Source organism: Drosophila pseudoobscura, chromosome 4, assembly GCF_009870125.1.
Source record: "Drosophila pseudoobscura strain MV-25-SWS-2005 chromosome 4, UCI_Dpse_MV25, whole genome shotgun sequence".
In the NCBI taxonomy this organism is placed as follows: Eukaryota; Metazoa; Arthropoda; class Insecta; order Diptera; family Drosophilidae; genus Drosophila; species Drosophila pseudoobscura.
The window spans coordinates 25,114,092-25,140,257 of NC_046681.1; the positions used below are offsets into that span (position 1 = coordinate 25,114,092).

At 43.7% G+C, this 26,166-nt stretch overlaps 2 protein-coding genes across 3 annotated transcripts; both read right to left on the reverse strand.

Moving 5' to 3' along the window:
* Window positions 1–390: 390 nt before the first annotated feature.
* Window positions 391–3,458, reverse strand: LOC4816806 (uncharacterized). The gene is made up of 3 exons (XM_001356798.3): window positions 2,410–3,458; window positions 1,924–2,343; window positions 391–1,860 (listed from the first exon to the last, which is right to left on the reverse strand). Exons 1-3 carry the CDS (start codon window positions 2,858–2,860, stop codon window positions 581–583), a joined length of 2,151 nt encoding a protein of 716 aa, XP_001356834.2. The 5' UTR covers window positions 2,861–3,458; the 3' UTR covers window positions 391–580.
* Window positions 3,459–4,250: 792 nt separating this feature from the next.
* On the reverse strand, window positions 4,251–25,715 carry Ccdc85 (coiled-coil domain-containing protein 85). Of its 2 annotated transcripts, none has more exons than XM_015180751.2 (4): window positions 24,902–25,715; window positions 5,768–7,003; window positions 5,458–5,703; window positions 4,251–5,391 (listed from the first exon to the last, which is right to left on the reverse strand). In XM_015180751.2, the coding sequence occupies exons 2-4, from the start codon at window positions 6,899–6,901 to the stop codon at window positions 4,891–4,893; spliced, it is 1,881 nt and encodes a 626-aa protein (XP_015036237.2). In that variant the 5' UTR covers window positions 6,902–7,003; window positions 24,902–25,715; the 3' UTR covers window positions 4,251–4,890. The 2 variants fall into 2 exon arrangements, with proteins under 2 accessions (XP_015036237.2, XP_002132787.2); XM_002132751.3 differs by lacking the exon at window positions 24,902–25,715 and adding an exon at window positions 13,125–13,202.
* Window positions 25,716–26,166: the final 451 nt, after the last annotated feature.

Below are 26,166 nucleotides of genomic sequence, written 5' to 3' on the forward strand. Positions count from 1 at the left end.
CATTCTGTTGATTCGCTGAATACGAATCCACATTTATATTTGCACAATATTATTTGCAGTACTCTTGGAAATTAATTCTGATAACAGTACACTAACAAATGAACAAAATGAAAAAGGCTATCAGTCGGTGAGTCGAAAATTGAAATATGTACGTACGATGCATGATTCACCGGAAACCGAGGGAGAGGTTAAAGATAAGAATTCGAAACAGTAGTAAGATATCTCCTAAGTATTTTCGGTAGTAAACACGTATGATCTGGGGGAATGTATACAAATATTTTGTAAAAATATATCGTCTTGGAGGCAACTCCTTGAACATGGGGTACGGTACGGTACTCGTAAATGGTGCACATAACTCACATAGTCTTGATGGATGTATACAATAGAAAATAAATATATGAAATATATTTGTAAAAGCTTATTTCCAATCGTACAGAGCAACAAATTTTGTATTAAAAATATGTAAATTATGTGTTAAGCGATTCTCAATCCCTTTTTTGTGGAAAAGTGTTCTCTAAATAGTTTGTACCATTTTCTAAAACGAAATGTGGCTACACATCCTTTCTGATGATATGGTCCTTCACATGCACTGCACCTGGGAGAAGCGCAGACAGGCTCCAACATTGTCTTCAGCATTTGCCTTACCCACACCTACGCCATCGCCAAAATGAACGCCAATGTAGAAAGGGGTGACGGTACTTTCGATGCGGCATGGCCGAATGCCCGATGAGCAGAACTGGGCACCGCAGTGGACGGGCTCACAGCCGGGCAGGGGACCCAGGCCAGTACCAATGAAGTCTTCGATGATGCAGGGCATTGTTATGCGATCCGTGCAGGTGCTGAAGAATTGTCGGGCTTCGCGACGACGCCGCCGTCGCAGTTGCAAATCAAAAGCATTCCGTAAGAAGCCGAAAAGATCGAATCCTCCACTAGGCCTGCTGCCCACCGGCCGTGGACGTCGTGAAAAACCGGGCTCTTCTGTGGTTGGAGGACTTCTAAAAAAAAGGAAGCCACCATCGTTGTCGCCGTCATCGTCGACGCCATCCTCCCCACCTGAACCTTCCACATCATCGCTGGCCGGTGAAGAAGCTGGCGCCTCAGAGGAAGATGTGCTCTCTTCGGTGGCGGCCACTGTGCTGGAGCGTAGAGGAGCCGGAGTGGTGCTTGTTGTCGTCGTGGTCATCGCTGCTGTGCTGCTGCTGGCGGTCGAACTAGTCCCCGATGACGCCGCTGCAGTAGAATTGCTCGACATCATCGACATCAATGTCGTGGTGGTAGAGTTGGCCATGATAGCCAGCATCTGCATCAGGTTTGTAGACGTTGGAGCCGATGTAGTCGTTCCCCCATTAGCTGGGGCAGCTGGTCCTCCTCCACCTGCATTATCGGACTGTGCCATAGCTGGATCAGGATTCGCAGCTGGCCCAATTCCGTCGTCATTCAACGAGAAAGCTGTTGTTCCCGAGGCCATTCTCCCACCTCCACCAATCCGAAATGACTGCTCATCGCAAGGCTGATATATAATCGAGCACATATCCGTCTCCTGGCGCACACAAATGCGATAGTTCTGGTTGGCCAGGTGCCTTCCATTCTCGGCAAAGTTGAAGGTCTGCATGACGCCCTCGATACCCGTGTGGTACTGCAGACAACCCGCCGGAGCTCGCTGGCTGAAGGGTATCTGCACCACGCTCATCTCCCAAATGCGGAGTGGCAGAAACCGATTGGACAGGTTGAGATTGATGTCAATGAAGCGATCCCCAGTGGCATTGCTCGGGCTGCTCACATTGGCTGCATCAACGGGACGTAGGCTGCCATACAATGTGGATTGACGTGGCGAGGCACGAGCTCCAACATCATAGTACACTGAAGTGGAGAAGGAATGAGATTAGGGAGGATATCATCATCTAGGAATACTGATCATCTCACAATGCTGTCCACTATTCTGACCGCAAAGGGAGATGGATCCGCCTGGCCCTCCACTGATGTTGAATACATCGCCCTCACAGACGCCCGTGCGTCGATTCGGTTGTCCCAGCGTAAAGTGATGAAAGTCGATCCTCAACTGGCTGATATCATCGCTCATCATTTTGACCTTTAGACTGCAGCCACTGAAATTTGTGGGCATGAAACTGGGAAAGCTAGGCGAGACGATATAGGTGATGTTGTTGGTTATGGTGACATTGCAGCTGGCCAAAAAGACACAACAGACACCGAATCCCATGGCACATTCACCCTGGGCCTGGCCACCCTTTTGGCGGCACTCGTAAGCATTCAGGCAGTTGCCCATGCGACGACCATCGTTGGACAGGCATTCCCCATCGACGGGCACAGGAAACAGATGAATCACTGGTGTGGTGCGGATATAAAAAGAGATTCAATTGGGAAAGCACCTTGGGATTGTCTTTAACGTACCCTTGCCATGTCTGCTATTCCCTCCCAGACTCTGATTGAGACTCTGCTCGGGGATGGCTGGCTGCGCCACCTCTACTTGTTCCTGGATTTCAATGGCAGTCACCTCATCCCCCTCTTCCTCTATGTCCGATTCATTTTGATTGTCGTTCCAAATATCATAATGATACATGGGTGGCCAGGCGGTTTCATTGGCGGGCGCCAATGATGATGCCGATGCAGGAGTGAGGCTCAGCCGATCCACCAACAATATGCAAAGTGTAGCAATGAATGGCTGCAGCAGGTTGCCAGTAGAACCACTGCCACAACCGGCTCCAGCAATAACTTTCTTTTTTCTTTCACTGCTGCCGCTGCTGTGGCTGCTGCCTCGTAATATCGCGGCTATATGGCAATTGGACTTGTTGTTCGCATCTCCGCTTTGCGACATCAGCATTTTTATGGCTTCCATGTCCATGCCATGTGTTCAGCTGCTGTGGACTCCTTCTGCTACAGGCTCTGCTTCACCACTCCGTATTTTTTGTTGAGCGCGTGCGTTTCGCTGCAAAGTTGAATGAAAAGTGCGCCCGTCTCCACATCTCCAGGTGCTTGGATGCTGCTGTGTCTCTGTGGTTTCTGTCTCTGCCCGGGTCGGGACTGCTTTTCTCTGCTCTGCTCACCCAGTTGTGGCCGTCTTCTCGTCTCTAATCTCTACTTACTTGCTATTTTCGGCGGTGTAATGTTCCATTTTGTTTGCTGACTCGGTCATTGGGACTGACTGCTCTAACTGTGTCGAGTATTGAGTGCAGACTTCCAACTATTGAAAGAGATGCTTTGATTTCAGAAGAAGTATTTAACACAGATTACACAGGCAGGCCATTTCGAACATTTTAAACTTTTCTACACTAACTGTTTGTTTGTTCATATATGGGCTTTCCCAAGATATTCTGCAAAGTGCATTACTTAAATATTCCATTTCTTATTTTTTGGGGCTACATTATGGGACTCGCTGGTAGATCCGTGGCGTACCGAAGCACCGTAAAGGAGGACGTTGTACCAGTATTTAGAATACCTCGTATATACCTATTTCAAACTTTCTGAAAGCTGCCCCAGATCCTCTTCATTCTTCTATGCTTCACCGGTTGAAATCTTTGAACAAAACTGTAGCTAGAGGAATTTTGTAAGTCTGCGGACAATACAATAATCGTCTGATAGATCACTTAAACATTGCACCTCCCATCTCATATTTGGCTATCATTTCAACATACATATCTCTGACAGATCTCCTTACCGTTCCTTTCACACGCTTTCATACGATGCTTATCCCCTCGTTTAAGCCAATCCGCGTCAAAGCAAAAGCGGCCAAAAGAAAGGTTGCCTTTGCATATTTAATGAGTATTTAAAACCCACATGTTCACACCCTGATGATTCTCTCAGGCGCGACCGAAACCGCGGCCGGACAGTGCATGAATTAGCTGAACAACAAAACAAAACACAAAAAATCAACAAAAAGTGGGGGCTTTGTGTCTTGTGTGTTGCATTTTGTGCAATTTCTTGCTGCATCATCCTGTCCCAGAAGCACTGATCTTTCTGAATGAAATGTGATATGGGGCCAAATTGGCCAAGAAAAATCAGGTTAAACAGCTCTGTGGTAATTTGCGTTTGTATGTGCATGAACATGTCTCAGAATGGGTTGCGATCATGTAAGGTCCCGGTCCAGTCCAGCAAAGCGTAGAAAGCCAACAAAAGCAAGGCTGCTAATGTGCTTAGATTTATTTATTACACCTTTTGTGGGGAGTGGGAAAGGTACTGGTAGTCTGCAGAAGAAATACCAGAATCGTATCCAAAGGAAATCCATAGTAGCATCGTTAATTGTTTATGGAAATATTTGTTGCATTTTGTATTTTGATTTAGCAAAGACATTAGTATTTCCTCAAAAATAACAGTCAAAGTTTACAATAATTGTAAAAAAAAATAGTTATGAGAATACGGCCATCAACAGAAAAACAGATCATCATCCACATCATCGTCGGGGTAGCTACTTTAGATTAATTAAAAAAAGTGATCCTATGAAATGATCGGAATTGGAAAGTTTCCTCTAAATCGAAAATAAACAACAATGGAGTTGATTATTTGATTTTGTGGAGTCATCCTTTCAGTTGAGTTGAGCAGAGCAGAGCAGAGCAGTGCGATCGATTCGCATCCAAATCGGTTAGCTTTAAGACCAGTTAAAGCTCGATTTCAAAGCTGAATCATTATACAAGTACTGTTAGGGGAACACAATATACCTATCCCATGATTTTGCGTCCGTTGATGGCGTACTCTGAAACATTTTTTTGAGTATTCTTTCGCTTTTTTGTGGTCTCTCGGGTCTTAAGCTTAGGTTGTGGTTTGAACTTTGTACAATGTTTTAGGATTAAATATTACGGATAAGTTAGGATTAAATGTTTACTTATGTCTAAGTGTTAGCCCGGTTTAGGTTCTGTGTGTGTTTCTGTGTTGGTGTGCTTAGAGCGGCTCCAGGGCAGCGGGTCCGTGCGGACTGCCCTCCAGTTTGCGCCAGACCACGTTGCACATCTCGCGCACCAGCGCCTTCTCGCCATCGTCCATCTGATCGAGGGCGCTGCCAGCCAAATTGCCCAGTCGGTCGCGTTCCAGTTGCTCTCGCACCTCCAGCACTTGGAGGGCCCGCACCACCGCCTCCGGACGGCCAGCAATCGGTTCTGGCAGCTGTATGGCCGCTGCGGCTGCCGCTGCTGCAGCCACCGCCTGCTGTTGGCTGCTGCTGCTGCTGTTGATCTCCTGCTGATGGGGCGAGGGCGCTGATTTGGCTGGTGCTGTGGCTGTGGCTGGCTGTGGCGTTGGTGTGGCGGCCTGAGGCGTGGGCGTGGGCTGCTGCATATGGGCTGTTGGCGTGGTGCGTTCCTCCTCCAGCTGCTGGATGCGTCGCTCCAGCGAGCGCACATACTGAAGCGTCTGATCGTTCAGCGTGTGGGCATGACGTAGATCCTGCATATGAGTCACATTATAAGATGATTCTGGTGGTGGTGGTGGCTTCTTTATGTGGCTGCTCACCTGGGGGAGTTGGCGCTGCTCAGCATAGTTCCGCAAGGCTGTGATGGTCTCATCCGCTTGGGTGCTGGAGCTGGAGCCGTCGCCGTCGTCGCGCAGGGCATTCCTGGTGGCCGCACCACACCCGGCGCACAGCGCATTGGCAGCCACATGGGCACGCTCCTCGTCCAAGTACAGGCAGAGCTCCTTCAGCTCCAGATTGTCGGTGATTAGCTCTTGCTGTTTGTCATCCAACTGACGTAGTTTGTTCTGAAAGAATACACATTCCTGTTAGGTATACGGATCAATTGATTTTCTATCTGCTTTCACTCACCTGATAGGCAGCCACCTCTTGGCGCATTACACTGGCCGTGTAACGACCAAAGCGTTGCCATTCCCTGGCCAACTTGCGTCCCTTCTGCCGATCGTCATCCAGGAAACAGCACAGATCCCTCAGCTCCTGGTTGTCATCCAGCAGCCGCTGATTCTGCTCCTTAAGGGTGCGAAGCTCATTCACCAGCGACTGCAGCTGGCGATTCTGTTCCACTGTCAGGCGTCCACCTCCATTGGCTGTGGGTATACCAGTGCCGCTGGACGTGACCGAGGCATTGGGCGATGGATGTTCCTGTTCCGGCTTGCGTACAAACTTCAGCATATCCTGTGCTCCTCCCTTTAAAACAGCCGGATGTTGCAGATAGCGTGTTTGCTGTGGATGCTGCTGCTGCTGCTGTTGCTTGAGCGAGTCTGGTATGTAGATGTTGGATAGCTGGGGTATATCCGGCGGATATTTAATGGGCAAATGTGGTTTAAGTATCCCCGTGCCTGGCTGTGGCGGTGGCTGGTATCTAGGTGGTATGGAGTGTGCGGGTGCTGGTGCCTTAAGGTTTGGACTGCGAAGGGAGTGCTGCTGCTGCTGCTGCTGCAATTGGTAGAAGCTGCGACGTTGATGCTGCTGCTGGTGCTGCTGCTGTTGATGTGTTGCAAGATTGGGCAATTCTTTAGTGGATTGCTGTTGTATGGGCAAGCGAGAAGTCAATGTCTGATGATGATGTTGCTGCTGCTGCTGCTGTTGCTGTTGCTGTTGCGTGGAGTGTGGCTGATGGATTGTGGCCACAGTCTGCAATTGATGTGATTGTTGTTGCTGCTGCTGCTTCTTTCCTGCTGTCGTTACGCTTTGTTGCTGCGTTGAGTGTGGCACTGTCTGCTGTTGCTGCTGTAATGTAGCTGCTGCTGTTGGTGGCAACAAAGAGCGTCTTGGTAGCTGCTGTTGCTGCTGCTGCTGCTGTTGCTTGCTAATTGCCTGCGTCGCTGTTTTGCTTATAATTTTGTCAACGCTATTTGTTTTTATCAAATTATTGTTCAAAGTGGTTGTTCCGTTTGTTGTTGCTGCTGCTGCTACTGCTGCTGTTAATGTTGTTGTGGTTAATGTCTTCTGCTGGTTTTGTTGCTGCTGTTGATTGCCGGACATTTTTGAGTCGGTTCCTTGTTTGCCTTGTCTTATATTTTCGGTTTTTCTTTCGTTTTTGTTTCCTTTTAGTTGTCTTTAAGTGGTGTCTACGACCTCAGAGACCTGCAATACATAAAAAATGGGCAAGGCATTAGCAAAAAAAAATTTACAAAAAATTGTGGATGGATGGAAAAAAAACTATAAATCAAGGCATTGTACAATGTAATTTATGCGACAGCCGAGGGCACGCCGTCATTGTAGCATAATTAAACTTCCATTAGACTGCCGCCAGACGATGATAGAAAGTGAAATGAGCATTTGTCGCACCACTGAAGCCATGACATGCCACACGAGCCGGGCCGCCGCCCTCTCTATCTCTAAAACACTGAGAAAAAACTCGAGTATTTGAACCAGGTATTCGCCCGACTAGAATCTATCTATAAAGTATCCAGATATCCACTGAGTGGATCTCAGACTATGTTAAACAAAACTTCCTTTTGAAAAAGTTCACAACATGTACCTTGCTTTTGGACTCATTCGCATTCTCTTCTGCAATACATCAAAGAGCAGGACTGGTTGTTTGAGTAATATTTTCTTTAAAATTTAGTACATTTCAGCACGTAAATTAGGTATTTTGGGACATACAGCTATTCTTCCAAGCTAATCCTCATCGAATCACGAAATTCCTACTATTTATATTTTCTAGTGTAATTGAATACCAAATTTTTCACAGTGCACGTGTCTTGTGCTCAAGAAAATGCAACGAAGCGGCGCCAAAAACTCCATTTGACGTAGGGAATTGTAATGTAAACTGTATGGCATGGTCGTATTGTCTCCCAGGCTCTAGCACTCCCGGATGGGTGGGGATGGGGCTGGCGCTGAAGCGTCTAATCACCAGATGGCGTCTCTATGTGTTGACTTAAACGTAGGCTTCCGCAGTCTGGTTTGAAAACTGAAAGCCCACTAAGTACCGCTGCACCAGCAGTAAATCGCAGTGACTCGAATCGGTCTATCGTCGCATTTGTATCTAAAAAGTGAAATTCAGTTCATGGTTTGATGGATGGGACTCTCGGCGCAGGCACAATTGAAATGTTGCTACTCACATGTTAGTAATTCGGATGCCCACTCTTTCGCTTAATGAATAGAGTTGGCTTTATTAGAACCACAACCACAAACAATGGACTTTCTTTGACATCTGTTTTGGTTCAATAAATTCCTAATAATTAGGTAAAATTTGCTTGAAGTGATTTTTCAGTGTTTATTCAGAGGGAAAACTGAGAGCCGATATCATTTTTTAGGATAGATTTTTAAGGCGATCCCTGATCCTGTCTCCTAAGAAAGCATCCTGATATTTCTGCAGAAACCATACCTGAACGTGCTCTTATAATTGGGATACTAATCATTCATTACACTCTAAGTAGAGCTTAATTTTAGCTCGTTACTCATTATTTGTTCCAGCTGTTACTCCTGCGAGTGCCTCTCTCACATTGTGGCTGAACAATTGCCTATGTTTTAACATAGAACTTGTCCTTGTAGCCAGAATGGAATTGCCAAGCCAGCCAGGACAGCTCTTAAGATCTAGAAATTATGTGTAATCTACAAAAGAGAACATCTGGATCACATTTACCACAGAACAAAGAGAGAGAGTGGGATCCTCGCCCTTTTTCTTGGGCTATTTAGGCTGTCAACTTGCCAGCTACATATCAGCCCAAGCCCTGGAACGCGAATGCGTGCTTCTCCCCTTACAAATGTCCATCGAGGGGTAAGAAAAATGACAACAGGTGTGAATCGTAAGTTGCCCGCGAATCGAATGATGAGAAACGCTACACAAAGGTAACCACATCCCCATTGAGATGTTTCGGGTATGCAAAATTGCAGAAGAAAAACCTTTTGGCCAAACCAAAAAAAAAAGAGAAAAAAAGAATTGGCAACATAACAAAAGAATGCGGTGAGGGCCTGGCCCCCGGTTCAGGCCTGGCCCTTCATTGTTGTTTGCCGGACTGGCGGACAAACAGACGGACAGAGAGTGGGATCTGTGGGCATATTCTGAAAAGAAAACTTACAAAACACGGCAACAGTTGTAAATCATCGAATTACCTCAAAATAATAGCAATCGCTCGCTGGCCGTTTGGGGGGGCCGCAGCCGCCTGCAAATTGCCCAAAAGCAAAACGAACCGAGCCCCACACAAAAGAAACTGCAAAAACAAGTACGGATTGGTGGGGGGAATGTCTTATGACTGAAGGATACCCCGCAATATATTCAAATATTTGTGACATGTAATCTTTTAACGATCCAGTAGAAACTAAATCTAAAACACTTGAGCAACAAATCTGTTTGGGATTTGGCTGTAATGCCAGAGAGAATACGTGGCTAGCTTTTATCCTTATAGGCAGAGTTAAGATCTATTTTATGCGTACAACTAATATGATTCAAATGTCTGGTGGAAACTAAACCTTTAATTCGAGGGATTTTGTAGGGACAAGGATCTTCATACACATTACAGAACTGTGGATGTAAAAAGGCGCAGAATTGTAGAATACAACCTATTAGGTTATATTGCAGTCACTGGACATTCTTATAGGTATATTTATTCCATCTCCGTATCGGATATGCCCTTCGAATTGCTCTACAAGTAATGGGTTTAAAAACAATGCAAGAAGGCGGCTGGCAGCAGCAAAAAAATCTACTCTTCTCCCAGAAGACATGAGAGATACACAGAGAGAGAGATAGAGAGAGAGAATGGAGGGCCAGATCCGTTGAGTCACAGCAACAACAAAACCGAACAAAACAAAAAAAAACTCTGTCCCGTTGGCGTAGTTTTTGGCGACTTGCGAAATGAAGAAACCCTCCAAAAAAACAACAACAACAACAGCAACAAAACTTCGTGTGTCAGTTACGCTTAATGAGCACAAATATTGCTCTCATTGTTGTTGCTGTGCTGTGCTGTGCTGTGCTTTGCTGTGCTGTTGGTGTAGATTTTTTGCCTTTGATTGCCATGCCGTGTGTCTGTCCCTGTCCCTGTCCCCCCCGCAAGCAAAGCTGAAACTGGGATCGAGAGTCGTCTCAGCAGCTCTCAGCTCGATTTCAATGAAGACGAGTCTCGGCTCGGGTCTCTCCCAGTCGGAAATGCCAATACTTAACCCTCAACTGGCCCCGCTCCACCACTCCACCACCCCTCCAATCTTCGAGTCTCCTCCTGGGCCCCTGCCAGCCAATCTCCCTTTTTTTGTTTTTGGTATTGCCATGAGAAAACGAGGGGAAACAACAAATGAAAAGCTTCGCGGGCAGCGCATTAAAATGAAGGAGTGAAATTAGGGTTTAGGAACAGCATAAGACACTTACGATACCCTATAAGGAGGGAGAACCAGACCAGAGGTTTCACAGCTATTTATACATCTGGAAAATTTATCAAAGTTTTGGTAACGTACATATGATAGGCGTCTGAAATACTGCGTCCCCATTTTATCTATCACTTAGGATTTAGTGGATTCCTTTCTTTTTTACAGTCAATTTTATATCTTGAGTCGCAATTTCATTATCAGCTACCTTTATGAGAATGCTGTCTGACAAATGAAAGCAATTTGGAAAAGTACTTTGGAATAATCATAATACATTTAAAACCCAGATCCTTTTACTTGAGTGGTTTGTGCGATAATACCTCTTCAATGAGTTCTTTAAAAAACAGGCCTATACGACTGTGATATACGCATGTGGTTTCATTTATTGTATGACTTCAGACTGGGCCTACTCCATAATTAACGACTATAAAATGCCTAAAACTAAAGACTCATAATCCTCAGCTAATCCAAATTTATGGCACAACCAATATAAAGCCCTTTCGCAAGGGTATACCCATAAAAAGCCTTCAATTTGTAGCACATGTACCTACACATGCTCCAACTCCGATTTCGACTTAGCCTTTTTCCCAAGCCTCCCCTTAAATCTTTGAGAGGTGGGCCAGAGACCAGAAATTCCCCTTTTCCCACTGGGAGCGAGGCCAGCAAATAGCAAATCATCACCTGGTTAAAGGGTAGAGGACTAGGGGGGATCGAAATACAATAAATAAATACAAAATTTATTTCAATATGCGCGTGTAAGAGCGTGTATGGCCTTGGGCGATGAATGTCGGTATTGGACGCACTTACTGCTGAATTTTGTTCAAGTATACCCTTGCAGAGGGTATGAACGATAATGAACAGATGTTTCCAGAATCTGGTCAGAAACATAGAAAACTCCCAAAAAGATTGATATATCTCTTTGGGTATTCAAAGCACTGTCCACCGAATAACGCCTTTCTTTTCCTTTATATGATTTGTGTTACCTTTACTTTTTCCTACTTGTGCGTGAGGTTTTACCTCTTATGTCTATTAGGTCTTTACCCCTCTTTGTTTTCGCTAATAAACTTTTGATCTTGCTAATGGTCTAGCATTGTTGATGCGAAGGAGAACCCGAGAGATCATAGGCGTTGGCATCGGCTTTGGTGCTTTGCCAATAACAAATTGCCATAATTAGTGGCATTTTAATATGAGGCTTCAGCTGAAAAACATCCCCACAAGAATGGGTTGTATGTAAATCTGAAGATATAACGAGCCGAGAGACAGATTCCCCCTCTGGGGCATAGGCGGCTTCTTCTTCTCTTCTTTGGGCAGTGGGAGTGGGAAAGGTGTTGGAGTGCAAAATTATGAAAATTACTTTTCCCATGCACAGTGGGTGGTGCTTTGGGAATTCTATTTCAGATCTTAACTTGACAATGGACAATAAAACAAGAGTGGCATACTAAAAAGTATAATAAGTTTTTAATGGGTCTAGCCATGAATTTATTTGCTATAGATGGTAGATGGTAGTCGCCTGATAGGCTGCACCTCAAGGGGATATCATTTTCGAAGAAGGGGATTCCACTAAGAGCGGGGAAACAATGTTACCAGAGACTGACTTTGAAAAGGTAGGAGATCTTTTATGAATAATTTTGTAGATGATATTCGCAATTGAAGATTTAGATTCCTTAGATGTATTCATATTCTGTTCCATTAAAATCCTCAACCTGAAGTATATAATAACCAATTTATTTCAAAATAAACCATAAATAACATTTTATTTGACATTACTTAAGGTTTTTTAATGATAATGTTTCCTGTTTTGATGATTTGATTGATGTGTACGGGTCGTAAGATTATTCTCAATGTGTCTGATCAGAGGACTGTGGAATGAGTTGACTATGAGAATATTTTCAATCTTCTACTGGCTGTGTGTACTCTTCTCTTAAATATGTGCCCTCTCTGTTAATTTTCTGGCCGTTATTCTTGCCTGGAGTGAGAGAGCGCATTGGGTATGCTCGCTCAGAGAGAATCATAGAAGCGAGTCGATAAAAGAACCGTCGTGAAAGTAGTCCTTGGGAAATTGTTGTCACCAAATTGGCATTTCAGGAGGAACCAAGGAATTTATTATATGCGTGGCTCTGCGGCTAAAGGCAAAGTGGCTACAAGCGAAAACCTTATAAATAATAATATAAACCCCACATACTCGTACATTAAGTTTCATCATTTCTTTTTTGAACAACAAACGCACTCTAAACATAATGATTAAGCAACTATTTTTGAATTTTTGATTGATTTTCGCAAACCATACAAAAAATTGCCTTGATCACTTTTACATAATCTTTATTAATTTATTATTTTTTGCTGTCCGAGCATAATTATTTCTGCAAATTGCCATTTTTCTTTGTTGCTCTTGAATTTAATATTATTTTAGGAGTCGGCATATTTGCTTGGCTCTAGGAGTACCTGGTAAATGTACATATCTTTAAGGCAATGGCCCAACAGACCATGAAACAAGTGTTTAATTAAGGAAATGAGCGTGGATTGGGGTAAACAGACACGCATATGGAGGGAGCACTATAGACGGACACACATGTGCAAACAGTAATTTAATAAACCCAAAAAAACACAAAAATTGGTTAATAAATACGAGGTATGGATGGATGGAATGGATGGTTGAAAAATGCCCAAAGTCATTCAAGGTTAAGAAATCTCTTTAGCAGGCACGCACGCACACGTCGGTGATCAGATCCCAGGCAATGACAGCTTTTTCGGAGGTGATGACAGACAGACAGAGGGCCCCCAGACTCCGATTCCGAATCCGAATACGAGCAGAGAGAGCGAGAGCCGAACAGAGCGCGAATCGGGGGGCCAGAAATACCCGGTACACGTAGGAAAACCGCAAGTCATGTGGGTTAAGTACACTTACTTAACAACAATCCAACGACTGACCGCGCGCCCAGACAATGAAATGTGTATTGAAAAGGCAAAAGCTTCGGCGACGACTGGCGACGACGATAACTGGCCGACCAGATGGAGATTGAAGTGGCATAGAGGATTTACCAGGGCTGCGCGACTGGTACCCGAACCGAAATGATCAAATGGCACATGCTGATCGCAGTCAAATGAAGCTTAACTTTCATAGTGGATAAGCCATGGATGGGAGCCCCAAAAAGAGAGTGCTCCCATCGCTTCGACATTATACATTGCTGCAAAAGAGAATGCCCGAGAATAGTACAAAAACAACATGCATGTCGTGTGCATGACTCGGCTATTTGATCGAGTTTCGCTGTTATCTGCTCCCCACCGCTGCTGTAGATTGGAACCATGCCGCGAGAGCTTTTTTCCGACGGAACTAGTTCTCGCATTCAACCGAAAATTTCATTCAATTATAGCGAAGCCCCCCACTAGTGCCTCCTTCCGTCCCTGCTAGCCACCAAGCCACCCACTACTCAACTGCAGACATCCACAGAGACGCTCGAATGAGACAAGAAAACCCCCACAGCAACACACACACCCACACAGAAAAAAAGAAAGAAATAAATAAATGAGAATGAGAGGAAAACGGAAAAGCCAAATCAGAAACCAGACTTCTCTGCCGCCAATCACCCGATCCAAAGCTCCGGGGTCCACGGTCCATTGCATTTGCATTGCACGCACCAAAAAACGCGTGGTATAAGGTATCCCATATACAATCCGTGCTTTAGCCGTCCCCACCATCTCCATATATCGTTTTTCAAATGCTCTGCTCTGCTCCACAAAAACAAACCAAGGAAAACGAAATAAATATCAAACGCCTTCATTGGTTGTATCGAATGACAAACGACAAACGTCGACTGTCCGTCCACCAGTCGACGCTAAGTCAGACAGATGACTCTTCGACTGTGGCGGAAGAGAGGCGCAAAATTTTCATGAATGAACCCACCTGAACCGAAAGACGGAGACAAAAGGATGCACACAACCATTGAGCGCGGGACAAAAGCCGAGCGAAAAAAAAGCAGATCCCGACTATGGGATACCCACTAAAACGATTTGCTTGTAAAGAGAGTACTTTCCACAAATGCAATAAGTAAGGGAAATGCAACACATTTTTATTGTTGGATCTGTCATGCCTTTAAGATTAAGCACTTGGTCAGAAGATCTTCCTGTTACAAATACAAACCCCTTCCGCGATTATAGGGTATTTTCAAACACCTCCAAACAAAAACTCACACGATTCCACGCTGTATTCTTCGGGAAGTTCCATTTATCAGCGCCCGCTCATCTTTGAGGCAGATTTGTAACCATCAAAAGACGATTAAATTGCACGTGACACTCCGTTGACTCTACGAGTAGATTTATCAATCCACGCCAGAGTTCTCGGAAATGCTGTGGGAGAACTTTAGCCACGGTTCTGTAAATTGATATGCTTGAAATGCATACTCCACGATTCTGATTCTTAAACGAAATCAAATATTATTATACTATAAATTTCAAAGACCAGACACAGACAGACATCTAGGGGCCACCCACAAGTTTTGTATGGTGCCCTTTTTTATGGTAAACCATAAACGTGGCAAGCCGTCATTAAAGGCCATGTGTAGCACAGTAGGCAACACACAAAAACTTAATAACAATGCAAAAAAATACAAAAAAATAAAGCAAGGCAGAGCAGAAACCGAAAAAAACAAAAGCCTGAAGCTAGAAGCTTGAAGAACTGGAAAAATTATAAACAAACGAAGGTTAAACGATAAGTCAAGCTTTTGCGGTGAGAATGTGCCAGGGGAGGGCGGGGATTACTGGGATTACTGATTACAAATGCAGCGACTTTTCCCTAATGAAAACCCCTTAAGTGGAGCACAAGCTGTGGGAAAACTACGCCAAGCCGGGCTTTGCCACAATGGATTAAAGAGTAGGGTTTTGTGGGGGAGAGATTTTAGAAGAAAGTTTACGATTTTAAAGATGGGTTATATGTGGGATTAAGTGCACATGCATAAATATTACCAGATATGAAAGTAAAGCTTTAAAATGTAGATACACTGGCCTGGCTGTATAATACGGCGATATATATAATATATGCAGTGCTATATATCGAGGGTGCATCTCAGTTAATAAGTCGTACATCTAATGTTTCATTCAATGAGTAGATGATCTAAAGAGAAAACTATACAACGAGTACAAATATATCAAAGAAATTATGTATATCATGGAACGAGTATAAGAGGTAACGATTATAAAGAAACGATATCCAGGGAAAGCATATTGTGTCTATTATATAAAATTCGTCGTTGTAGAAAACTTTCTTAATGATATATCAGTATATAAAATACACCATTCTATATTTCTCGATGCTGTGTATTAAAATCTTCCTCAATTTCTCCATTAACCAGATCTCTAGCAAACTTCAAACGAATGATCCCTCCCCGGAGGGGGGTCTATTGGATTATAAACTGCTTAATTATGTGCTGAACCTGAACCTGTGCCGAGGCACATGACAAAACTCAACAAAATTAATATGTAGATTAAATTATTGCTATATCCAATCCATAACAGCTTCTACATCTAAGTGGGTTCCCTTATCCAAACCGGAATAACTTTTTGTGACACTCCCCGCAGACTACACCCGGTCTAATCGAAAACCAAACGAAAACCCTACCTTCGCCAATCCCTCAATCCGTTCGAATACAATTTCCATTTCTTAACTTTATGGTTTTATGGTTTATGGGTATCATTTGCGTCAAGTCTGCAGCGCATATTTGATTTTTACGACGACAGTTCCACTCCGGCGACGGAGACGTAGACGGAGACGGGAGAGGACCGCCCGTCGATAGACATAAACTTATCCATTTCATGCCGCAAAAACTCTCAACTTTTGTGCAAATTATTTATGCATGTAAATTAACAGAAACCCACGAAAAATAAACCCAAACCTAACGATTGAAACACAGCAAATGGGTTTTGGTTTGGTTATGTGTAACTTTCGAATTTATCGCCGAATGAGAATCTCTTGGGCAAAGAACCGAACCCACCATTAACACGCCCTCAAAAAGGGGCACAAAACAGTTACAACATCCAAAGAACAAGTAACAAATTGTTGAAATATGCAAATTTCCTAGACCCACAGCTACGGCTAGAGTACAGACGTTTGTACATTTATCTTGAGGCCAACATCAAATGAGTGGAACAACTTGTTAGCAAAACTCTTGCCAAAAGCAGCAAAAAAAAAGAAGCAAAGCATCTCCAAAGAAGAAACCTCTAAAGAGACTCCACAGGCCCGACTCCAACTCCAACTCCATCTCCATTTCTATCCATCGCTGTTTGGCCCCGTAACCCAGTAAAGTTCATATGTACAAATATTTAATTATCATGTGGCTTGGGGCGTTCTCAAAACATTCTTCATCAAAAAATATCCAAAAGAAAATAAACATTTCTCATCGTTCATCGTTCGGTGTAAAATTGTTGTTTCATTGCGGCCCCACACCTAAAACCTCTATCCAGTATAGTGGTTCCTAACTCCACAAACATCCAAACATAATGAAGTAGAATAAATTCATTTATGCTAATGTTTGGTTTCTACCTTTTGTCTGGCCACAGATTTCGTTTCATTAATTTTTGGGTTGCTGCTGCTGCTGAAATTCTTTTCTATAGCTCGACAGCTACTTTCGATTTTTTGTTGTGGTCCATTCTTTGTAGAGAACTTTATTAGAGAGCCCCTTCACACTCCTTAAACGTGGACTTTGTACGTGTGTGGGCGGCAGCTGCTTTCGGAGAATGCGGGAGAACGGAGAGCGCGTGCTGTACATGGTGTGATTTTGTGGGGATTATATATTTACACATCTGTGAGTGGATTTTGTCTCTTATGAGCTGAAATTTGTAGTGATTCAAATATTGAAATTTTTAAAGCTTGAAACAGATTTATGTGTATGTATTTGTTTACTCGTTTGAAAATTAATTGGAATTTGGGTTAATAACTTCCGATATGTGACTTTAAACTTCGTATTTTCCTAGATTTATGTTTCATTAATGTATTGTACGGGTAAATACACTCAAAATACATATATCGGAATGAGAATTTCTATCGATCAGAGGTATGTACATATATCCGCATTTCACTATAGAAATCGAAATCCTTTAAAATCGATATACAATCTATACAATAAAATATCTCTTCTGTATCTTTTTCTATCTCTTCATATAGTATTTATATACAAAATCTATATAAAAAATCAAAAAGCAGACTTTGCTATATATTAGCATCATATTTTTCTTGAGAGGGTCACAAAGAGGGTCTAAAATTACTTGAAATGATCCCAAATTAACCCAAATAGTTTTTCCATCCAGTAAAAACCAAACAAATTACAGTCCAAATTGATTTATGCTTATCATTCCATATCTGGGCCCATAAATCCATAAAACTAGATCGAAATATCAATCTTGTACCCTATACGGGGGAGATTATGGAACCCAAATCACATAATTTATAGTGTCCTCAACTTTCTTCAAAGCCTACCCCTCACGTACACACTACGCCGTACGTGAACGAGAAGCGAACGAAACTCCAAAAGAAAAGCGACACTAAAAACGACCGAAAACAAAGCATTATGTAAGCATTAGCACGCTTTAACCTCTCCCACTCCCACACATGTACGCGCGGAGAGTGGGAGAGGGGGGGGGAGAACAAACCGTGAACGAACCATAAAGACCTCCAATAGAGGCAGAGAGAGAGAGAGAGAGAGACAGGAAGAGATGGCGGCGCGCATGCGCAATAAATGCCCTAACCCCTCCCCTTCTTCTTTCTTCAACCGAACCGAACCCCACTCCCATATCCAATTAAATTTCTATTAATTTTTTACCAATAATAATACCCGAGCAATGCCATAAAAAGCGGAAACCATTAAAATGACTTTGAGAATCTCTATTGCCCAGAAGGAAGAAGCAAATGGAAGAAAATTCTATTTCCTTTCTTGGGCACAAAAGCGGCTTACTGGGCGGGGAGGAGGCGACTGTTCGCGGTATTTCTTTTGTGTGAGCGCGCTACAAACTTCCGGATTGAACGATTTATTGAAAGACACGATCAAAAGGAGGAACGGATGGGGCGATGGAGGAAAGTAGAAGGGAAGTGTTATGCATATACCAAAGAGAGAGAGAGATAGAGTGAAAAAGAGATGGAGAGATGGCGAGACGTGTAGAAATTGCGTTGCAGTTTCCTTACATACAAAGTGTATGAACTAATTAAAAGACAGTTCGGATAGCAGTAAAGGTAACAGAGGTAACAGAAGTGCGTTTTTGGGGTGGGGTGGTAACCCAATACATACATATATTGTTTTTTTTTTTTTGATCACTCAGGCATGTCGTTGCTTGTCTCTCCGAAACAGATGGGAGATGGCGATTGAGAGGCAGGAGTAGGAGGTGTAGCCGTCTTTCGGTGGATGCTCTGCTCTTGTTTATAAATCAAGTCACATTAAGTGTAATAATAAACGCAGTTCGAAGGGAACGCTCGGAGCCGGTTCTCTCAGCTTTCTATACCCTTTCAGCAAAGAAAAAGTTTACTTCATTCTTTAAGCCAAGGGGTGGGCAGGCTTTTTGAGCTGCACAAACCCTTATCTGCACGAATCGAGTCGAACACACGACATGTATGTTGTTTCCTTTATTCTCGATATCCAGTCTCTCCCGCGGAAATCTACTTGCATGCTCTGTCAGGGATTCCCTCTTGTGCATCTAGGGGCGATGGGAGTCCGTAGAAGGGCATTAAAGCTTCGGCTAAAAGCGTTCTAGCCTTGAGTAAGTCATAAAGAGTGTACGGTACGCAGAAAAAAGGGAAAGAATTAATAAAAATCTGTCAAAATGATGGCACTAAGCGCGTTCTCTGCTTGGCTAATTATGGAGAGCATGTTAAAAGAGAGAGGCGAAAAGAGAGTTGGTGAAATGTCAAAACTTACGCTTCATTGCTCTCTCCCTCTCTCTCTCTCTCTCTCTCTGTCTGTCTGTCACTCGCTCGCTTTGCTAACGATAACGACAACAAAATGCTGATGGCACAAATTATAGTCAAGAAAGAGGAAAAAACGAACCAGAAGACGAGGCTCTAAAGCTGAAGACCGGCGGCAGGCTGTAGAAAGCTAGCCGGAGAGACAGTGCCCCAAGTCGGTTGAGGCCGACTGCCACCAACAGCCTGCCACTGCCACTGCCGCTACCACCGCCTGCCGCCTGCCGCCTTGTCTCGAGCCCCACAATTTCCGCCATTTATGACAGTCACAAATCGAGTTATACTCACACACATACATATACCCACCGCCGCGCCTCGCCTTGCCTTGCCACGTTTTTAGGCCCCCCAGCCTCTCCCCAAGACCGCTCGCGCGTACTTTCTAATTTCTAAGCGTACTTTTTCTCTCTTGTTGGTCCCTGGCCTGGCTGCCGTTTTTGATGGCTTTATACCCTAACCAAGCGAAAGACAATCACAGCATTGGAGTGATGGTGATGCCATCAGAGGTCTTCAATGAGTGTTCATCAGAGAATCCAATCCCCTAAAAATTGAACATTAGAGAGTTATGATATTGCAAAAGAGAATGCCTGGCAGAAACAACATACATGTCGTGTACATGACGCAGAGCAATATTGAATTGAATCCTTGACTTTGTTAGAGTATCATCGAATCGGTTTCATACACTATTCTCCATCTCTATTCCTTTATGACGATTGTTTTTCTTTTTGTCATTACTTTTGTATTGTAGAAACAAGTTTTCAGTGTTTTGTTTCTTCTGCGCATGGCCAAAAGTGTTAATGTTCATTTGCGCATGCGATATTCCAAATTGCATGCAATAGAAATTTGTTGTCGAGGTCACACCGCTTTTCCAGCCAAGCATCAAAACCGTCACAACAAACAGTCCGTCCCCTCCCTTCGACCGCACAACAACCACAACATTCACAATGGAAGAACGGCAGCGAAATCTTTGGATGGAGGAGGTTCTTTTTTGGTAGCTGAGCTAAGTGATGGGAGGTCAAATCAGTTACAGTTACGTGAGACTCTTTGGGCCGCAAGGAGAACGGTTGGCAGCCCGTTATGGGAGGAGGCAGCAGACCAAATGGAAGGTTGGCTAGGCTTTTTGGCTAATGAACTTGATGTGGAGCACAGCACAGCACACTGCGCTCTCCTCTTTTGATAAACTTGTTCCAGGCTGAAAGTTGAACGAAAAATGCTTCAGCTTAATTCATATACTTATGATCTAATGGAAGATGCAATCGTTTTGATCTTTGATTTGAGCATGATCTGTCGAACTTGTACCATCGAATCAAGGGGATTGTCTAATAGAAGATGGAATCACTTGATCTCAATATGATTCTTATGAACTCTGTTATATTAAGGATATCCATGAGTTACAGTCAGTAGTCAGACTGCTACTGAAAGTTTCTATAACCTTGGATTGAAAAAAAGACAGATTTCAGCTTTGCATTTATGATCTTGATCTTAACATTTTTCTAATCATAGAATGCCGAACTATCGTAGTTAATTTGATTGTAACGATAACTGGATGAGCTAGATCGGTGCAGCTAGTCCCGTTTCGATTACACCCATCCAAGAAATACTCGTTCCATCTCAATATACAGTTATTCCAAATCAATTTTCCAGACTGGAATACTTGAAATATTTTTTGATTTCAGTAATTTAGTGCAGCTCCCATTTGGAGTCGGCTCCCGCTGCTTTTTTCCCCTCTCCTCTGTCGCATCTCCCTGCCACACTAACTCTCCTCTACCTCCTGCCTCTTCCGCCTGCCTCCTCTTCTACTGCTCCATGCCCATGGCCGTTTGTCATTTCCAGAGGCGCGCCAATTGGCAGAGAGTGGCCTGCGAAGCATTTCTGCGCTCTCTGTGTGAGAAAATGTGGCCAAACGGTTAATAACAGGCGGCTGATCGGGAGGGGGAGTCAGAGTCAGTCAGTGGGGTGTGTGGTGTGGTGTGGTGTGGTGTGGTGGGGGCCAAGGTGCGGCAACCGCAACAAACGGCAGCAACGGGCCTAAAGGAAAAAGCGTGCGCAACTATGTAAGTATGTGACTATGTGACTATGTGAGCCGCTCCGACAGGAAACTTAAACTAGTTCTAGCAGCCAGCAGCTAGTGGTAGTAGCTCTTTGTGGCTTCTAGCCATCCGAAGCCATAAACTGGGACACTTGTTGCAGCAACGTGGACACTACACTCCAGAGATTGGCTGGCTGGCTGGCAATCAGACCTGGAGGCCAGAAATGACAAACAGAGACAACAGCTCGAACCAGCAACGGAATCTTCCCACGCAGCTGTGACGCCCTCCAACTGGGAGCGGCAGCGGGCGGCCCCAAAAAAGAGAAGCCAACCTAAATCGTCTTAATGGACCATGAAGAGCCCCAAGGAGCTGGGGCCGAACAGGGCCGAGACCTGATACTGCAGCAGCAACAGCAAACAGCAGGCGCGTAAAGCCAAAACGCCGCCCCATTAAAGCACAGAATGCTAGAATGTTGGATGCACTTGCAGACTAGTATAAGAATTGTATAGACTATACGATTTCTGGAGTTGGAATTTAAGAAATTAACGCCCTAAGACACAATTCATTAGGTTCGATTTTGGTTCGTCGGAACTAGAGACGTTAGGTTATTGAACAGCTTACATAATACAATAGTTCTCTAACTCAATTATGTTGAAAGTAATATAAAATAATATTAACAACATTATTTCCCCTACTCGTTCCTATCGCAAATTCGGTATAATTCGGTTTTATAACCTTACGGACGAAGACATCATTTCATAATTGGAGATGGTTTATGATTTATTTACTCAGATACTTTTCTGATATCTTTTGGGCAGTAACATTAGAATACCCTCTGCAAAGGGTATACTGGTATGCGAAAGAGAGAGCCAGAGAGAGCGAAAGAGAGGCCCCCAGACCGAGCCAAAAGCCGTCGGCGATGTTTGCGTGGATAAGCCCAAAAGAAAGTTTTCTTCTTTCATTGACAAAAACTTTTTTACTTTGTTGTCTTTTATTTTCCGCCGCGTGCAACGAACTTGGTCCGAGAAGTGGCCCCTGTTAACCCATTGATGCCCTGCGTAGGCAAATTTGTACATATGTATATTTTTTACATTTTTATACCCGATACTCAAAATGAGTATTGGGGTATATTAGATTTGTGGTAAAAGTGGATGTGTGTAACGTCCAGAAGGAATCGTTTCCGACCCCATAAAGTATATATATTCTTGATCAGCATCAATAGCCGAGTCGATTGAGCCATGTCTGTCTGTCCGTCTGTCCGTCTGTCCGTCCGTCCGTCTGTCCGTCTGTCCGTCCCCTTCAGCGCCTAATGCTCAAAGACTATAAGAGCTACAGAAACGATGTTTTGGATCCAGACTTCTGTGATACTGCTACAAAAATATTTCAAAACTTTGCCCCGCCCACCTCCGCCCCCACAAAGGGCGAAAATCTGTGGCATCCACAATTTTAAAGATACAAGAAAACCAAAAACGCAGAATCGTAGAGAATGACCATATCTTTTAGACTGCGGAATCTGAATTGGATCGTATTATTATTATAGCCAGCATCAAGAAAACAATTTCATTTTTTCTCGCCCTGTCTCTCTCTAACACACACGTAGCATAGGCGGCTTTGCTTAGAGTAAAACATTAGCGCCTAGATCTCAGAGACTATAAAAGCTAGAGCAACCAAATTTGGTATCCACACTCCTAATATATCGGACCGAGACGAGTTTGTTTCAAAATTTCGCCACACCCCCTTCCGCCCCCGCAAAGGATGCAAATCTGGGGATATTCACAAATCTCAGAGACTATTAAAGCTAGAGTAACCAAATTTGGTATCCGCACTTCTGTTAGATCTCACTATAAAACGTATATCTCAAAATTTCGCCACACCCCCTTCCGCCCCCACAAAGGACGAAAATCTGTTGCATCCACAATATTGCAGATTCGAGAAAACTAAAAACGCAGAATCATAGATAGCGACCATATCTATCAGATTGCTGAATCTGGATCAGATCAGATCATTTTTATAGCGAAAGGAAACAAATCAATTTGCAGTGGCTACGCAGCGCGTTACGTCACGCTCAGACTGATTTTCTGTCTCTCTCGCACGCACTCTTTGTCGTGTCGTTTAATATTAGCGGCGTCTGCCGGAGGAGAGCCATACTGACTTAGTATCGGGTATAACTGTAGAGTTGCGGTGTCCGCAGCAACTCACAACGTTCCCCCTCGTTTTATTTAGACATGGAAACTCCAGGGTAACTAACTAGCCCCAGCCAGTGGGAAATTTGTATAATTTGATTTAAAAAACTTTGTTTTACCCTATTATAAAGTCCAGAACTTTCCTGATCTTTACAGCTGCTTATGTATCCATTCCATGTGTGTAAATGGGATAAAAAGGCAGAGAATCTATTAATCCATTTGGGCTCAAATGTAGAGAGGTAGAACCTTAAAAATGTTCTTTATTCCCCATTCTTCTGATAAGTACTCCTCTTTATTTCGCTTTAATTTCCCCAATCTACGTTAATGGGTTAAGGCTGCTGCGGCTGCCTCTAACTGTGCCCCTGTCCCTGCCCCATGGGTGCTGCTGGTTGTTTGCTGCGCTGACGCTTTGGCATTAGTTACAGTTTTCCGATACACGAAATTGACTTTACATATTTCAGGCAGCGGTGCGGAGAGGGCCAGCGCCGATGTAACAGGTTGTTGCTGCCCCCCGCATGCCAGCGCAGCCTCCAGCATGCAGCCTCTTTCACTCACACACACACATATATGTATTGATTTGCTGCACATTTCGAAATGCTGCCAAGGTGTATTATTTGAACAGGTAAGGAATTTCTTCCCTCCCGAGTTGTCTTATTTCTTAATTAGCATTTCTCTTGAACTAAGTACGTCGATCAAATTAAACTGTAACTGATAAAAATTTTGCTGTTGTTGTGATGGCACTTTCCTGGGAATGCCTCACCTCTTTATTAGCACACCTTGCAATGCTGCGCCTGCGCCTCGGTCGCTGCTTTTACCTGTTGCTGTTGCTGCATCGTCGGCAGAGGCTGCTGGTTTTGTTTGATCTTGTGTCTTATTGTTGCACGTTGTCGTGTATCTTTCTGCTTGTTATTTGTTGGTTTTTCTCCCCATGCTTCTCCCTGATCCTCTCTCTCCCCCTCCCCTTCTTCCTCCTCCTACAATCAGCCCATTCCCGTTCCCTGTCTCTCTCTCTATCGCAGTCTCTGTTTCTCTTGTTAAATTTATTGGCGCATATAAATGCCTCAAAATTGATGTTATTGTCGTTCATTCTCCACTCCAATCCACTCTACCGATCCTGATACCACTCTTCAGATTTCTCTTCCTCTCTCTCTTCACATCTTCTTTAACCTCCCCCGTCCCTTTGTTTTTGTCCTGCTTGTTTTTTTTTTTGGGAAATTGATTTTTCTTTACTTGCATTTTTCTTTATTGTCAGTGTCCAAAGATAAGTGGAGAAAAGGAAGGGAAAATGGGTTTGGAAAAGAAAAAAAATACAAGACAAAAGAAGAAATAAATATAATGGAAAGTGTGGGCGTTGCGCTGACAAAGTGGGCGTCACTGTGCATCGCCAGAGAATAGAGCAATTTTCGGGATCAGCCAGGGAGAGGGCATGGGCGGAATGGGTTAATTTCGAGTGGGCAGGGTCTCTGGGGGCTACGTGGGCTTCATCCCGTGGGATGGTTGGAAAATGGAAGCATAACTAAAGAGTATAACTAACCTTATGCAAACGGCCATCGATATCGATGTGGTATTCCAATGTTGGCTTCCCGTTTCACTCTCTCAGCCTCTCGCTCCCTCTCTTTTAGCTTCTGCGCGCAAACAAAAACAAATCACAAATATTTGCGCATGCGCCGCCGACTGCCGCATTCCAGGGATACACACACACGTACACACGGACACAGTAAGAGACGCGAGGGTTTTTGCGGCTAATTGTTTAAACAACACAAAACACACAAATTATTTTTCACACTAGTTTTATTTGTTTGTTTTTTGGCTGCAGACACACACGAGCACACACTAACACGCTCGCACACGCATTCAATTTTCGCGCACTCTTTGCATTTTTTCTTGTATGTATCTTTTATTGGCTTGAATTTTCCTGCCTTCCCGAATGCCCTTTTCAAGCCAAAAAGACGCGTTCGCGTTGTTGCCTGTTGCGTTTTGCCGTTTATTTTATTTGCAAACTATCGAAGCGCGTTTTTGGAAGCGGTATTCCTAGCCTTAGGCGGCCGTTCCTGCCGGTGTCCGTGTCATTTGATGCGAGAATGCCACCCACTTTGATGATCCATACGAATTAAAACAATAACAAACTGCGCAAAAAACAAGAAGCGCAGGCGTAAAACCATACGCGCCGAATCAAATTGATAACTCTTTTTAGGTGCAAATAGTCACACGAATGTTTGGATTCCTTTTCTGAATATAGGAAAAATTCGACACTGTGTTTGCTTGGCCGCGTCCGAACAATTTCTGAGATACTTGAGGCGGCAAGGAAGGCCTTTCAAATGCGCAAAACCGGTCAACAACAATTTCAACTAAAGTATTTTCCATACATGGTTACTACACGCTAACTACACGTTCGAAACATATTAACAACATTTTCATGTAATTACCAAAGGCGACACCTGAAATGGAAATGTGTATTTTTGCCCGTTTATTTTTCATATAAGCCCCATGGAAGCGCCAGTGGGAAAAATCTCCGTTATCTACTTTTTGATATGCATTTTTTCCGACATTTAAAAAAAATTGAGATTTTGATGGCAAACGATCAGGAATTCAATGCTGATAACGAACTAGTATTCGATGTGGCCTGGGACATGGCTCGAAGTGGTATCTCTACACGGTTTCTACATTGGAAAAGGGGGTGAAACCATAACGCGTCTGAAAATACTAGAAAATACTATGAAAATTATCAACTCTGCAAGGTGTGTGAGCTAGACGTGGTAGCAAGAAAACCGTCGGATCCTAAGATATATACCAAAATAT

Coding starts and splice junctions, on each gene's coding strand:
- LOC4816806 (XM_001356798.3), bottom strand. CDS start 2,860: ATGGACATGGAAGCCATAAAAATGCTGATGTCGCAAAGCGGAGATGCG. Junction 2,344..2,409: donor GAATAGCAGACATGGCAAGG/GTACGTTAAAGA, acceptor GCACCACACCAG/TGATTCATCTGTTTCCTGTG. Junction 1,861..1,923: donor TCAGAATAGTGGACAGCATT/GTGAGATGATCA, acceptor TCTCCACTTCAG/TGTACTATGATGTTGGAGCT.
- Ccdc85 (XM_015180751.2), bottom strand. CDS start 6,901: ATGTCCGGCAATCAACAGCAGCAACAAAACCAGCAGAAGACATTAACC. Junction 5,704..5,767: donor AAGAGGTGGCTGCCTATCAG/GTGAGTGAAAGC, acceptor GTATTCTTTCAG/AACAAACTACGTCAGTTGGA. Junction 5,392..5,457: donor AGCAGCGCCAACTCCCCCAG/GTGAGCAGCCAC, acceptor ACTCATATGCAG/GATCTACGTCATGCCCACAC.